The sequence below is a fragment of the Delphinapterus leucas genome, chromosome 2 (assembly GCF_059928025.1).
Source record: "Delphinapterus leucas isolate spDelLeu-1000000601 "Yukka" chromosome 2, BTC_Dleu_Yukka2, whole genome shotgun sequence".
Lineage (NCBI taxonomy): Eukaryota > Metazoa > Chordata > Mammalia > Artiodactyla > Monodontidae > Delphinapterus > Delphinapterus leucas.
In genome coordinates, this window is record NC_143130.1 from 32,228,459 (window position 1) to 32,245,417 (window position 16,959).

The 16,959-nt window shown below is 42.7% G+C and overlaps 1 protein-coding gene across 9 annotated transcripts in view; it reads right to left on the reverse strand.

The window, feature by feature from the left end:
- Positions 1-16,959, reverse strand: part of WDR37 (WD repeat domain 37) — a 59,160-nt gene that overhangs the window by 15,995 nt on the left and 26,206 nt on the right. For 7 of the 9 annotated variants that reach the window (XM_089906616.1, XM_022554489.3, XM_022554488.3 and 4 more), the window contains 4 exons: positions 16,009-16,053; positions 13,807-13,883; positions 2,705-2,945; positions 1,408-1,549 (listed from right to left, as the gene is read on the reverse strand). In XM_089906616.1, the coding sequence (XP_089762742.1) occupies positions 1,408-1,549; positions 2,705-2,945; positions 13,807-13,883; positions 16,009-16,053 (505 nt within the window). Of the gene's footprint in view, positions 1-1,407; positions 1,550-2,704; positions 2,946-3,528; positions 4,289-13,806; positions 13,884-16,008; positions 16,054-16,959 lie in introns of those variants that run through there. The other 2 variants (XM_089906615.1, XM_089906621.1) reach the window with 2 other exon arrangements.

Here is a 16,959-nt window from a genome sequence, read left to right on the forward strand (position 1 = left end):
GGATGTCAGAAGCTGTCACAGGCTGTTTTTTATTTTTCTCAGGTGGAAACAATACCATGATATTTAGAGAATGTCCTTATTCTCAAAGACACAGGCTCAGCCAAAGAAAGTACGAGTGCGTGCTGTACATCCAGCCCTTTGCACATGTGTCTGCAGAGACAGAGGCAAATGTGGAGAAATTAAAATGGGTGATCCTAGGAGAAGGGTAATTGGGGATGTGCTGACTATTCTTTCAACTTTTATGTTATGCTTAAACTTTTAAAATGAGGAACGTGGAAAAAAGACGTGCGGACTAAGGAGTAGGGCTGTGTGGGCAGAGAGTCCTGGCTCGTCCAGCGCACTGTGACCAAACGGTCCCTTCTGGTCCCTGGGCCCTGAGTGACTTGCCTGAAAAGCAGGGAAGAGCAGCTGCTCCTAGGCCCCTGGGTACCCCAGCAGGATCCCCCCTCCACAAACAGGACCGGCCACAGGAGGTAGGGACTTGGGGGAGCCCGGGGTCCCCCTAGCAGGAGCGCGCCCCTCCGACAGACGAGGGCCTTCCTACTGAAGCCCACACTCAGCTGGGCAGGCACTGGGGCTGCACACACCAACCTCTTGACCTCGAGCTTCCGGAAGAACACTGTCCTGGCTTCCTTTTGAACATTTATTAATTTTGAATATTAAATCTAAAATTTAGTACCTAACATTAAACACAGAAAATGGATTCGTTTACAGGACTGTGTGACAAAGACAGGAAATCAGACTGGAGCAGCCGACAAGCAGGTTCATCTGCCAAGAAGCGTTCGCTGATATGGCTGCGATCTGGCCTTTACGGACACGCTGCTGTACAGGAGGAACCCTGCAGGACAGCGGGGGCAGGTGACAGGACGTGGTTGGGAGCTGCGGGTGACAGGAGTGCCAGCGGGGGCTGCACAGGGCCGCCGGGAGAGGGCCAGACTGCAGGCCGAGAAGCTGGGAGGCTGGGCATCACTCAGTGGGAAGGTCACATGGGGTGAGAAAAAGCATGTGGGGGGCAAGCTGTCGGGATGCAGCTCTGCCCACCAGGCAGGGGGTGGGACGTGGGGACTCTCCCGGAACAGCCCTGCAAACATGCGTGATGTCAAGACTAGACAAAAACGAGCCCAGCGCGAGGACGAGGAGGGGCAGGGAACCGCTCTGATGTTCACGCCACGACCCGAGCGTTTCCTGGCCCTTCCCTGCCTCCTGCCCACCTCCAGTTTCAGGAGGGGACATCAGTGAAATCTTCCAAAATGGAGCTAAGTGTTTTGGGAAAGAGTAGCCATTCTGAAAAACGGTGGAGTTGGAAATTAACACTGAAAATTAAAATAAGAACTGAGTCTTAACGTCTACCTGCAAAACTGCTTTCTCGAATAGTTAAAAAGAGACATCTAAGCAACTGAGACTCACTCCGTATGGCCCTGGAAAACATTCACGGAGTGGATGGAAGGGTCCCTGAAGTCCCACAGACGGAAAGTCGTGTCGCGGGAGGAGGTCACCACCAGCCGCTGGGTCGGGTGTGTGCAGCAGTGCGTCAGCTCCTGATCGTGCCCTGCGACAGAGATGAAGGGCAGATGGTCACAGGGAGGCAGGCCCCTGCTATGCTGCCAGTAAGAGGAGTCGTGGGAATGGTGTGTGGGGTTGAGGTGGGACCCGTGTCCCTTCCCCTTGTGCATTTGGAAGAGCAGGACAAGTATGGGTGGGACACTCCTGACCCCGATGGCTGGAAGGTCAGGCAGATCTCCAACAGGCGGAGTGTGTAAATAAGTACAGTTCCAAATTCCACACTTGCAGAATAACCTCTAATAATACACAGGTGGAGCACTCGGTAGAACACAACCTTTATCACTCAATGAGGAAAGGCACTCACCGATAAACACGCACAAAGGCCTGTGATGGGCAGAGCTCTGAGACAGCCCAGAGATGCCCAGCCCTGGTACACACCCTGCAGGATTCCTGCCCTTGTGTTTGGGAAGAACCTGCAAATGCTCTGGTAATCTCGGTACATTTTTAAAGCAAAACAGATTTTGAAGATATAACTAAGGCCCCCAAATCACATGGCTTTGAGTTAATCAAAAGAAAGATTGTCCTGGATGGGCCTGACCTAGTCAGGTGGACCCTTTCAAAGTGTCCCGGCAGAGATGCTCTCCTGCTGGCCTAGAAGAAAGCCAACAGCACATGGTGAGATGCCTCTGGAGTGGCCACGGGGGACTGAGGGCAGCCTCTGGATGCTGAGAACTGCCCCCAGCTGACAACAGGCAGGAAAACGGGATCTCAGTCACGGGCCACAAGAAGAGGAATCCTCCCAAAGGCAGTAAGAGGACCCCAGGTCTCAGGTGAGAGCACAGCCCCCACCAACACCTTCACTCCACCCATGACACCCTGAGAACCAGAGGGTCAGCGAGCATGTGCCCAGAACTCCTGACCCAGGGGCACAATGTGATAAATTCATGTTATTTTAAGACATTAAGCGTGTGGAAGTTTGTTACAAAGCAAAAGAAAACTAATACAACAACCACATTCAAATATCTGGATACTGCATGTATCTAGATGCAATTAACCCCCCCCGAAGATAAGATAAATTTAACTACCAACAGCTCTATTAATCATAAAGGAGCTCTGAAAATCACAGCTGCACCAAGAGAACCAAGAGTCCTTCTAGACGAGACGTCGTCTGCACACAACCGGGAATGCAGTGCCTGCACACCTGTCAGGGAGTGAACAAGTTCCGACGTCTCCACGTCATACAGGTTCGCCGTTCTGTCCCACGAGGCTGTCACCGCCTGCTTGCCCCCGACCAGCCAGTCAGCGGCTATGACCACTCCCTGGTGGCTCTTAAGTGATGTCAGTGGCGCTCGGATGGTGGGACAGTCGCTGGATGCGTCCGCGTCTGCATCGGGCTCGTCCTTGTCGGAGCACTCCACCTCGTCCTCGCCACAGAGCTGCTGCTGGGGGAGAGCAGAGAGGCGGTTCCCTGGGAATCCTGAGGCTGCCAGACACGGCTGCACAATTGCACTGTTACTGTCTGTTCTTCTAGGACTTAACCAACGTTACGACCAACACCAGTGGGTGTCTGGTACTAAGTGGTGCTCAGTGACTGTGTATCAACTTCACCATCTCCTACTTGGCTAAAACCCTGGGCCAAACATAAGAAGAAAAAATGAGGTAGCTACAACATCAAATGAGCTACAGTTCATTTCCACTAACCAATAAAAGGGGAAAATAAAATGATTTTCAACATTTTAAGTTTTCACCACAGATTAGGAGAAATGTAATAAAACTAAACACAACTAAAAATCAATAATTTGTCACAATAAAAAAGAACATTCAGTTCTCAGAAGCCTATTTAAAACACGTTTAGAATTCTATTGCTATGTTAATAGACATGAGAGTTCACTTTATTTTCCTACATTATCAATAATCTTTTGTCAAAAGCTAAGGATAAAACAAAAAACCTAATAGTCACCCTAGGCTTCAGGTCTTTAAGAAAATACTGTGTATTCATTCAACAAATATTTATCAGGTGCTTACACGGTGCCAGACCACATGCTGGTCACACAGCAGAGAAGGGGAGATGGCCGCTGCCTGGCATGTCCACGTGGAACTCGTGTAGGAGGTGATGCGGGCCTGGGGCCCCGCCTCACAGAGCATATGGGCCAGCGGGAGGCAGACACACATTGGGCACAAGTGCACACACATGGGTATGGGAGCAGATGTCATAGGTATGGAAATACATGTCGTGCATACACACACATGGACACACACAGCGCACGGATGTATGTCATGTATACACACACAACAGAGGGGTGTAACCTGAGCCGAGACTGGCCAGCAAAGCTTAAGAAAACCAGTGCTGCCCATCCAAGCACAAGGCTCGGGCTGGGCAGTAATGAGGGAGCACCACCTGCTCTTCCTTTCATGGCAGATCGCAGAGTGGTCCCAGCACCGACCACACCTCAGGTGCATCTCAAATTCAAGCTGGGGCCCCCAGGGAACCTCCAAGCCCTGAGGCAGCAACTTTCAAGCAAGAAAAAGTCCCTGCATCCAACACAAACAAAATCCTAAAGAAAATAAAGTCAACCTTACATTCTAAATAAACTATTAAGTTTTTTAATCTAAGTATTATATGTAATATTCCCTCTGACAAAATTGGTGCCTTTTAAATTTTATCTGGAAAAGGAAATCCATACAACGTAAACTCATTTTCTGAGCTTTCTGAGCATCAGTCTTCATGCACACCTCTGCCCCGTCCTTCTCCAGTGCTCAGTGTTTCTTGAGTGAACGCGTGCATTAAGCACAGCACATGACAGTTTGGAAATTCCACGAGGGAAAAATCTGTATTAAAATTAAATACATAATACACTGAATTAAAAATGAATTGTTAAGACCACTTATCTAAAGAAAACTCATTCCTACTCATTACTGAAATTCATTAATTACTTACCCCATCTCTAAATAGAACAACATTTAAAAGGATTAAAAAGAGAAAAACTAAAGGAATATTCACAGGCAGAGATATGAAAACTGGAAGATTACTATCATCCTCTAACAATTACAGCCAAAACGTAAATGGAAACCTAATGTTTGCTCGACTATATGAAATCACTCAGCGTCCTCTGTCTGGCGAAACTTCCCCCCGCAGGAGCAGCACAGGGAAGGGCTGAGTGTGTGTAGACTCTACAGCAAAAAGCCACCTTCAACAGAAACTAGGAAGATCAAGTCACCAAAAAGGATAACTAAGACCCTGCGTGATTATCCAAAGAAGGTGCATTTGTATCCTACAGGAAAAGCAAGCATGTAACTGAGGGGTTTGTGGTTTAAACCTGTGGATTCATTCTTCTCAACATGCAACCTCTTTTGTTACCAACATTAAAACTTTACACACATGAGACATTCACAGAAAGATAGACAAGATGTAAAGGCAGAGGGCTATGTACCAGATGAAGGAACAAGATAAAACCCCAGAAAAACAACTAAATGAAGTGGAGATGGGCAACATTCCAGAAAAAGAATTCAGAATAATGATAGTGAAGATGATCCAGGACCTCGGAAAAAGAATGGAGGGGACTTCCCTGGTGGTGCAGTGGTTGAGAGTCTGCCTGCAGATGCAGGGGACATGGGTTCGTGCCCCAGTCCGGGAAGGTCCCACATGCCGTAGAGCAGCTGGGCCCGTGAGCCATGGCCGCTGAGCCTGCACATCCAGAGCCTGTGATCCGCAACAGGAGAGGCCACAACAGTGAGAGGCCCGCGTACCACAAAAAAAAAAAAAAAAAAAAAAAAAAGAATGGAGGCAAAGATCGAGAAGATGCAAGAAATGTTTAACAAAGATCTAGAAGAATTAAAGAACAGAGATGAACAACACAATAACTGAAATGAAAAATACACTAGAAGGAATCAATAGCAGAATAACTGAGGCAGAAGAATGGATAAGTGACCTGGAAGGCAGAATGGTGGAATTCACTGCTGTGGAACAGAATAAAGAAAAAAGAATGAAAAGAAATGAAGACAGCCTAAGAGACCTCTGAGACAACATTAAACGCAACAACATTCGCATGATATGGGCCCCAGAAGGAGAAGAGAGAGAGAAAGGAACAGAGAAAATATCTGAAGAGATTATAGTTGAAAACTTCCCTAACATGGGAAAGGAAATAGCCACCCAAGTCCAGGAAGTGCAGACAGTCCCATACAGGAAAAACCCAAGGAGAAACACGCCAAGACACATAGTAATCAAATTGGCAAAAATTAAAGACAAAGAAAAATTATTGAAAGCAGCGAGAAAAACGACAAATAACATACAAGGGAACTCCCATAAGGTTAAAAGCTGATTTCTCAGCAGAAACTCTACAAGCCAGAAGGGAGTGGCATGATATACTTAAAGTGATGAAAGGGAAGAACCTACAACTAAGATTACTCTACCCGGCAAGGATCTCACTCAGATTCGATGGAGAAATCAAAACCTTTACAGACAAGCAAAAGCTAAGAAAACTCAGCACCACCAAACCAGCTCTACAACAAATGCTAAAGGAACTTCTCTAAGTGGGAAACACAAGAGAAGAAAAGGATCTACAAAAACAAACCCAAAACAATTAAGAAAATGGTCACAGGAACATACATATCGATAATCACCTTAAACGTGAATGGATTAAATGCTCCAACAAAAAGACACAGGCTTGCTGAATGGATACAAAAAAAAGACCCATATATATGCTGTCTACAAGAGACCCACTTCAGACCTAGGGACACATTCAGACTGAAAGTGAGGGGATGGAAAGAGATGTTCCATGCAAATGGAAATCAAAAGAAAGCTGGAGTAGCAATACTCATATCAGATAAAATAGACTTTAAAATAAAGAATGTTACAAGAGACAAGGAAGGACACTACATAATGATCAAGGAATCAATCCAAGAAGAAGATATAACAATTATAAATATATACGCACCCAACATAGGAGCACACCAATACATAAGGCAACTGCTAACAGGTATAAAAGAGGAAATCGACAGTAACACAATAATAGTGGGGGACCTTAACACCTCACTTACACCAATGGACTGATCATCCAAACAGAAAATTAACAAGGAAACACAAGCTTTCAGTGACACAACAGACGAAATAGATTTAATTGATATTAATAGGACATTCCATCCAAAAACAGATTACACTTTCTTCACAAGTGCGCACGGAACATTCTCCAGGACAGATCACATCTTGGGTCACAAATCAAGCCTCGGTAAATTTAACAAATTGAAATCATATCAAGCATCTTTTCTGACCACAATGCTATGAGATTAGAAATCAATTACAGAGAAAAAAAAAACGTAAAAAACACAAACACATGGAGGCTAAACAATACATTACTAAATAACCAAGATATCATTGAAGAAATCGAAGAGGAAATCAGAAAATACCTAGAGACAAATGACAATGAAAACATGACAATCCAAAGCCTATGGGATGCAGCAAACGCAGTTTTAAGAGGGAAGTTTATAGCTATACAAGGCTACCTCATGAAACAAGAAAAATCTAAAATAAACAATCTAAGCTTATACCTAAAGAAACTAGAGAAAGAAGAACAAACAAAAGCCAAAGTTAGCAGAAGGATAGAAATCATAAAGATCAGATCAAAAATAAATGAAAAAGAAATGAAGGAAATGATAGCAAAGGTCAATAAAACTAAAAGCTGGTTCTTTGAGAAGATAATCAAAATTGATAAACCATTAGCCAGACTCATCAAGGAAAAAAGGGAGAAGACTCAAATCAATAGAATTACAAATGAGAAAGGAGAAGGAACTGACATTGCAGAAATACAAAGGATCATGAGAGATTACTACAAGCAACTATATGCCAATAAAATGGACAACCTGGAAGAAATGGACAAATTCTTAGAAATGCACAACCTTCCGAGACTGAACCAGGAAAAAATAGAAAATATGAACAGACTGATCACAAGCAATGAAATTGAAACTGTGATTAAAAATCTTCCAACAAACAAAAGCCCAGAACCAGATGGCTTCACAGGCAAATTCTATCAAACATTTAGAGAAGAGCTAACACCTATCCTTCTCAAACTCTTCCAAAATATAGCAGAGGGAGGAACACTCTCAAACTCATTCTACGAGGCCACGATCACCCTGATACCAAAACCAGATAAAGATGTCACAAAAAAAGTAAACAACAGACCAATATCACTGATGAATATAGACGCAAAAATCCTCAACAAACACTAGCAAACAAAATCCAACAGCACATTAAAAAGATCATACACCATGATCAAGTAGGGTTTATCCCAAGAACGCAAGGATTCTTCAATATACGCAAATCAATCAATGTGATACACCATATTAACAAATTGACGGAAAAAAACCATGTGATCATCTCAATAGATGCAGAGAAAGCTTTTGACAAAATTCAACACCCATTTATAATAAAAACCCTCCAGAAAGTAGGCATAGAGGGAACTTACCTCAACATAATAAAGGCCATATATGACAAACCCACAGCCAACATCATCCTCAATGGTGAAACACTGAAACCATTTCCTCTAAGATCAGGAACAAGACAAGGCTGCCCATTCTCACCACTATTATTCAACACAGTTCTGGAAGTTCTAGCCACAGCAATCAGAGAAGAAAAAGAAATAAAAGGAATCCTAATCAGAAAAGAAGAAGTAAAGCTGCCACTGTTGGCAGATGACATGATACTATACATAGAGAATCCTAAAGATGCTACCAGAAAACTGCTAGAGCTAATCAATAAATTTGGTAAAGTAGCAGGATACAAAATTAATGCAGAAATCTCTTGCATTCCTATACACTAATGATGAAAAATCTGAAAGTGAAATTAAGAAAACACTCCCGTTTACCACAGCCAACAAAAAGAATACATAGGAATAATCCTACCTAAGGAGACAAAAGACCTATGTGCAGAAAATTATAACACACTGATGAAAGAAATTAAAGACGATAAATAGATGGAGAGATATACCAAGTTCTTGGATTGGAAGAATCAACATTGTGAAAATGACTATACTACTCAAAGCAATTTACAGATTCAATGCAATCCCTATCAAACTACCAGAGGCGTTTTTCACAGAACTAGAACAAAAAATTTCACAATTTGTATGGAAACATAAAAGACCCCGAATAGCCAAAGGTATCTTGAGAAAGAAAAACAGAGCTGGAGGAATCAGGCTCGTGGACTTCACACTATACTACAAAGCTACAGTATTCAAGACAGTATGGTACTGGCACAAAAACAGAAAGATAGATCAATGGAACAGGACAGAAAGCCCAGAGATAAACCCATGCATATATGGTCAACTTATCTTTGAAAAAGGAGGCAAGAATATACAATGGAGAAAAGATACCCTCTTCAATAAGTGGTGCTGGGAAAACTGGACAGCTACATGTAAAAATGAAATTAGAACATTTTCTAACACCAAACACAAAAGTAAACTCAAAATGGATTAAAGACCTAAACGTTAAGGCCAGACACTATCCAACTCTTAGAGGAAAACACAGGCAGAACACTCTATCACATAAATCACAGCAAGATCCTTTTTGACCCAGCTCCTAGAGAAATGGAAATAAAAACAAAAATAAACAAATGGGACCTAATGATTAACTTAAAAGCTTTTGCACAGCAAAGGAAACCATAAACAAGACGAAAAGATAACCCTCAGAATGGGAGAAAACATTTGCAAATTTAGCAACTGACAAAGGATTAATCTCCAAACTTTATAAGCAGCTCATGTAGCTCAATATCAAAAAAACAAACAACCCAATCCAAAAATGGGCAGAAGACCTAAATAGACATTTCTCCAAAGAAGATACACAGATTGCCAACAAACGCATGAAAGAATGCTCAACAAGAATGCTCAACATCATTAATCATCAGAGAAATGCAAATCAAATCTACAATGCAATATCATCTCACACCAGTCAGAATGGCCATCATCAAAAAATCTACAAACGATAAATGCTGGAGAGGGTGTGGAGAAAAGAGAACCCTCATACACTGCTGGTGGGAATGTAAATTGATACAGCCACTTTGGAGAACAGTATGGAGGTTCCTTAAAAAACTAAAAGTAGAATTACCATACGACCCAGCAATCCCACTACTGGGCATATACCCTGAGAAAACCATAATTCAAAAAGAGTCACGTACCACAATGTTCATTGCAGCTCTATTTACAATAGCCAGGACATGGAAGCAACCTAAGTGTCCATCAGCAGATGAATGGATAAACAAGATGTGGCACATATATACGATGGAATATTACTCAGTCATAAAAAGAAACGAGATTGAGTTATCTGTAGTGAGGTGGATGGACCTAGAGTCTGTCACACAGAGTGAAGTAAGTCAGAAAGAGAAAAACAAATACCGTATGCTAACACATACATATGAAATCTGAAAAAAAAAAAAAAAAGGTCATGAAGAGCCTAGGGGCAAGACAGGAATAAAGATGCAGACCTACTAGAGAATGGACTTGAGGACATGGTGGGGGGGATGGGTAAGCTGGGACAAAGTGAGAGAGTGGTAGTGTATATATGGACATATATACACTACCAAATGTAAAACAGATAGGTAATGGGAAGCAGTCGCATAGCACAAGGGAGATCAGCTCAGTGCTTTGTGACCAGCTAGATGGGTGGAATAGGGAGGGTGGGAGGGAGGGAGATGCAAGAGGGAGGAGATATGGGGATATATGTATATGTATAACTGATTCACTCTGTATAAAGCAGAAACTAACACACCACTGTAAAGCAATTATACGCCAATAAAAATGTTAAAAATAAATAGAGTAGCAAAAAAAAGAAAAAGAGAGGACTCAAATCAATAAAATTAGAAATGAAAAAGGAGAAGTTACAACAGACACTGCAGAAATACAAAGCATCCTAAGAGACTACTATAAGTAACTCTATGCCAATAAAATGGACAACCTGGAAGAAATGGACAAATTCTTAGAAAGGTATAACCTTCCAAGACTGAACCAGGAAGAAATAAAGAATATGAACAGACCAATCACAAGTAATGACATTGAAACTGTGATTAAAAATCTTCCAACAAACAAAAGTCCAGGACCAGATGGCTTCACAGGTGAATTCTATCAAACATTTAGAGAAGAGCTAACACCCATCCTTCTCAAACACTTCCAAAATATAGCAGAGGGAGGAACACTCTCAAACTCATTCTACGAGGCCACGATCACCCTGATACCAAAACCAGACAAAGATGTCACAAAAAAAGTAAACAATAGACCAATATCACTGATGAATATAGATGCAAAAATCCTCAACAAAACACTAGCAAACAAAATCCAACACATTAAAAGGATCATACACCATGATCAAGTGGGATTTATACCAGGGATGCAAGGATTCCTCAATATACACAAATCAATCAATGTGATACACCATATTAACAAACTGAAGAATAAAAACCATATGATCACCTCAATAAATGCAGGAAAAGCTTTTGACAAAATTCAACACCCATTTATGATAAAAATTCTCCAGAAAGTGGGCACAGAGGGAACCTACCTCAACATAATAAAGCCCATATACAACAAACCCACAGCAAACATCATTCTCAATGGTGAAAAACTGAAAGCATTTCCTCTAAGATCAGGAACAAGATGAGAATGTCCACTCTCGCCCCTATTATTCAACATAGTTTTGGAAGTCCTAGCCATGGCAATCAGAGAAGAAAAAGAAATAAAAGGAATACAAACTGGAAAAGAAGAAGTAAAACTGTCACTGTTTGCAGATGACATGATACTATACATAGGGAATCCTAAAGATGCTGCCAGAAAACTACTAGAGCTAATCAATGAATTTGTAAAGTTGCAGGATACAAAATTAATGCACAGAAATCTCTTGCATTCCTATACACTAATGATGCAAAACCTGAAAGAGAAATTAAGCAAACACTCCCATTTACCACTGCAACAAAAAGAATAAAATACCTAGGAATAAACCTACCTAGGGAGACAAAAGACCTGTATGCAGAAAACTGTAAGACACTGTTGAAAGAAATTAAAGATGATACCAACAGATGAAGAGGTATACAATGTTTTTGGATTGGAAGAATCAATATTGTGAAAATGACTATACTACCCAAAGCAATCTAGATTCAATGCAATCCCTATCAAATTACCAATGGCATTTTTTACAGAACTAGAACAAAAAGTCTTAAAATTTGTATGGAGACACAAAAGACCCCGAATAGCCAAAGCAGTCTTGAGGGAAAAAAAAGGAGCTGGAGGAATCAGACTCCCTGACTTCAGACTATACTACAAAGCTATAGTAATCAAGACAATATGGTACTGGCACAAAAACAGAAATATAGATCAATGGAACAGGATAGAAAGCCCAGAGATAAACCCACGCACCTACGGTCAACTAATCTATGACAAAGGAGGCAAGGATATACAATGGAAAAAAGACAGTCTCTTCAGTAAGTGGTGCTTGGAAAACTGGACAGCTACATGTAAAAGAATGAAATTAAACACTCCCTAACACCATACACAAAAATAAACTCAAAATGGATTAGAGACCCAAATGTAAGACCGGGCACTATAAAACTCTTAGAGGAAAACATAGGAAGAACATCCTTTGACATAAATCACAGCAAGATCTTTTTTGATCCACCTCCTAGAGTAATGGAAATAAAAACAAAAATAAACAAATGGGACCTAATGAAGCTTAAAAGCTTTTGCAAAGCAAAGGAAGCTACAAACAAGACGAAAAGGCAACCGTGAGAATGCGAAAAAATATTTGCAAATGAATCAATGGACAAAAAATTAATCTCTAATATATATAAGCAGCTCATGTAGCTCAATATTTAAAAAACAAACAACCCAATCAAAAAATGGGCAAAAGACCTAAATAGACATTTCTCCAAAGAGGACACAGATGGCCAAGAAGCACATGAAAAGCTGCTCAACATCACTCATTATTAGAGAAATGCAAATCAAAACTACAATGAGGTATCACCTCACACCAGTTAGAATGGGCATCATCAGAAAATCTACAAACAACAAATGCTGGAGAGGGTATGAAGAAAAGGGAACCTTCTTGTACTGTTGGTGGGAATGTAAATTGATACAGGCACTATGGAGAACAGTATGCAGGTTCCTCAAAAAACTAAAAACAGAATTACCATATAACCCAGAAATCCCACTACTGGGCATATACCCAGAGAAAACCATAATTCAAAAAGACACATGCACCCCAATGTTCATGGTTGCGTTATTTACAATAGCCAGGTCATGGAAGCAACCCTAAATGCCCAATGACAGACAAATGGATAAAGATGTGGTACGTATATACGATGGAATATTATTCAGCCATAAAAAGGAACGAAATTGGGTCATTTGTAGAGATGTGGATGAATCTAGAGACTGTCATACAGAGTGAAGTAAGTCAGAAAGAGAAAAACAAATATATATCAACACATATATGTGGAACCTAGAAAAATGGTACAGATGAACTGGTTTGCAGGGCAGAAATAGAGACACAGATGTAGAGAACAAACGTATGGACACCAAGGGGGAAAAGTGGCGGGGCGGTGGTGGTGTGATGAATTGGCTATTGGGATTGACATGTATATACTGATGTGTATAAAATGGATGACTAATAAGAACCTGCTGTATAAAAAAATAAATTAATTAAATTTTAAAAAAAAGGAAGCAGGCACACAAAAAAAAACTTTACCCACATGCAAATGATATCACATGCACCAGTGACATACAAGATTTATCTCACATGAAAGACAGACAAGTTGTCTAAAATCAAATACATAAAATATTAAGAAGTATAACTTAACCATAAAATTTTAAAGAAGTAATGTAAACGTTTAACATTTGTGAAAAGGAAAGTGAAAGCAAACACACCCGGATACAAAGACTCGGCCCTGGTCCGCTCAGCAGCCAGGCTAGGGCCAGCACTCTGGCTGTGATGAGTGCTCGCGTCCTGGCTGGCAGGTGTCCTCACGTGGCCTCTCCTCGGTGCGTGCAACGAGAAGGTACAGGGAGCCCTCAGGTGCCTCTTCTCCTACAGACACCGATCCTACTGGATCAGGGCCCCACCCTTGTGACCTTATTTGACCTTAATGACTTCCTTAGAGGCCCATCTCCAAATACAGCCCCATGGGGGGTTAGGACTCTACTCTAACCTATGAGTTTTGGGGACACACACATTCGGCCCACAACACAAATTGTAAGTTTATCCTAAAACTCACAAGCATCCAGAACCTACCAACATACCCCATATCGTGCTTTCAGGGTAAGTAAATGTGCTGCTTACACTAGTGTCGGCTGCAGGCTGAGGAGTGGGCAGCTGAACCGCATACCTCCAGACATGGGCCGTCTGATCTCCAGAAGCTGAGGAGAGAAAGAGGGGAAATTACCCGAGGTGCAAACATGCGCTGGCTAGGCTCCCGCTAAATTCTGTACCTGAGGGATTGCAAGTGACTGACTATACTTAAACAGCTACTTCTGAGACTATGTAATGCTACTGAGAATAGCAAAAGTACACAAAGATAATGATTATCTATAAAAATAACCCCCCTTCATCTTAGGGAGGAAAGCTGTGAAGGTTCAGAGAAAATTTACAAGTTGCAGATTTTATTTTCCATCTGGCCAACCTAAGAAAACAGAAACCCAAAATAACTCAAGGGCACGTTCCCATTCACTGAACCTGGATGCACCCCACAGCTGGCTATGCAGCCCCTGGTACTGAGACCTTGCTATCACCAGCCAGGCCGCAAGGCGATACTTGGACTTGCGAAAAACAGAGGACAGGTGAAGGGCACAGGCAGGCCCGCAGACGTGCGAAAGGGCCACCTCCACTGCCCCCATGACAGCACTGTCTGAACCCCACCTTCTCTGCGTGGCTGCACAGCTTCCCCAAGGCAGCAAATGGCGGCACGTGTCTTGTGGCGTCGAATGGCTTTAGTGCCTGACCTGCCCATCTCCCTCCGAGTCAGCATCCTGTCCAAACCCCCGTCTGGCGCTCCACTCTCCAGGCCACTACTTTATGTTTCCATTTCCCAATGCAGCTTCCTGACGTGTCTCGATTTCATCCCCTTCATTCCAGCCTGGTTGTCACTGGTCTCCGTCTCTTCCCAACCACAAAACAAACGGCCCACATAACTAGGTTAAACTCCTGGCCTCCTTTACTCCCCAGATGTTGATTCAGGCATCCACTAGCTCTGTGGGGGAGGCCTGTTAAAACTGGACCCTCAAAGGACCCTGCCACCTGATTGACTTGAGTGTAAGAGCACTGATTAGTCCCACTTCTGTCCTCTGTCCTGGAGTAAGCAGAACTGGCCCATGGGCCAAATCCAGGCAGCCACCCACCCTGTAAACACAAACAAGGGTCACTGCCTACTGCCATATCCCCTCCTCCGTGCACCATCTCTGCTGCTTCCGTGGCAACGGAGCTGAGCAGCTGTGACTCAGACCATGTGGCCTCAAGATGAAAACAGTTACTTCTGGTCCTTTACAGAAAAGCTTGCTGACCTCTTATCTAGACAAACACACGTCCTTCAGGTTACCATCCGTGTCCCCAAAACACCATGGGGGTCCAAAGGTGTCAGACAGTTTTATGGAAAAACTCAATATGATAAGGTGTCATTTTATTTTTTCTTTTTATTTTAATTTATTTACTTATTTATTTTTGGCTGCGTTGGGTCTTCGTTGCTGCACACGGGCTTTTTTTTTTAAATTTATTTATTTTTGGCGGCAATGAGTCTTCGTTGCTGCACGTGGGCTTTCTCTAGTTGCGGCGAGCAGGGGCTATTCTTCGTTGCGGTGCACGGGCTTCTCATTGCAATGGCTTCTCTTGTTGCAGAGCACGGACTCTAGCTGCATGGGCTTCAGTAGCTGCAGCACACGGGCTCAGTAGTTGTGGCGCATGGGCTTAGCTGCTCCCCAGCATATGGAACCTTCCCAGACCAGGGCTCAAACCCATGTCCTCTGCATCGCCAGGCAGATTCTTAACCACTGTGCCACCAGGGAAGTCCCTATAATCAAGGTGTTTTTAAACTACGTGAAATGAAGACAAACCCAAGGTACCACAGCTCTTTCCAGGAGAAATGCCTGGGAAGGAGTAAAGGTGCGGGCCTGCAGAGAGCCCGACTCGGGGCTGCTAAATTCCTCATCTCTGTGCCGACGGCGTCAGAGAAGCGAGCACATTCCCGCGAGCAGGAAGAGCGGGTGGCAGGGTCAGGCTTTGTAAAAAGACCTCCAGGAGAACGCAGCCGAGTTCAAGCTGACATTAAGTCAAGTTCACCTAATTCGCAATCCACTACTCATTTTTAAAAAAAGTACCCCTCAGTATAGTTTTCTTTATTCATTTCTCATGCAATTTGTAAAATGTCTACTAACGACTAACTTCTGTGAAAGGTGTGGCTAAGCCTGATGCTACTGATGAGAAAGGAATGAAGACAGCTGTTTTCAGATCAGCAATAACTGTTCAATAAATAAAAAACCAAAATCAACATACCGGTGAGAGCCAACTGTTCTGATGGATGAAATTTAATGGAATTTACTGCAAAATAAAAATATTACAGAAACAGGTTTAAAATAAGAACATATCATCAATATTTATTATAATTACAGCATGTATTACAAAGTTAAATTTAAAAACTAAAGGAACTATGATAGTTCAATATTAAATATCCTAATTCAGTTAAACTATGAATAAACATGTAAGTTAAAGAGAACAGAGGTAGTGCCACATGGCATGGCCAAAAAAAAAAGAAGAGAGGTACAATACAAAGCAACTAAATATGAATAGGATTAAATATTCTGCTCAAGAATAGGCTACACAGAAAAAGGATATTAATAATCTATTTTTTATACATAGGGAAGTCACCTAGAGTTAAAAATAAACCAGGATGAAAAAAGAAAACATAATTATAACAAGCAGAGGCAGATTATGGTGGTGCACACTGTTTATTGCCTACCCAGCTGCCCACAAGCCCACCCTTCCAAAAACCCAGTCTGTTCTGTTCCATAAGACTCAGGAACTCAGAGAAGGCAAGCCCCTGATGGCCTAGGGACGGTTCGGATTGGAATGGATCGGGACCAGATGAGGACAGTTATGATACCCTCCCAGTCTCCTCTCCAGATGCAGGAATCTGCCCGAGGAGTCCTGGGGAGGCTCCGGCCCCATGACAACACTGCCCGGCGGCTGACCGGTCCTGAGCCTGCCTGCCTGCCAAGGAGCTCTCCTCAGGCAGACAACGAGAGGCTGGAAGGGTGGAGGTCACTGTTCCCAGTCGGCAGCTCCCTGTCACCCCAACACAGGCCGACCCAAGGCACTGGAGAGCCAGCCCACACCCCCCACAGCCCAGACACAGGACGTACAGGGAGCTTCCCAAACCTCAGCAAGTTCTCTCTTCCACTAAGACTCTGTCAGGTACGCCATTAGATTGATACTTTTCTAAGAATC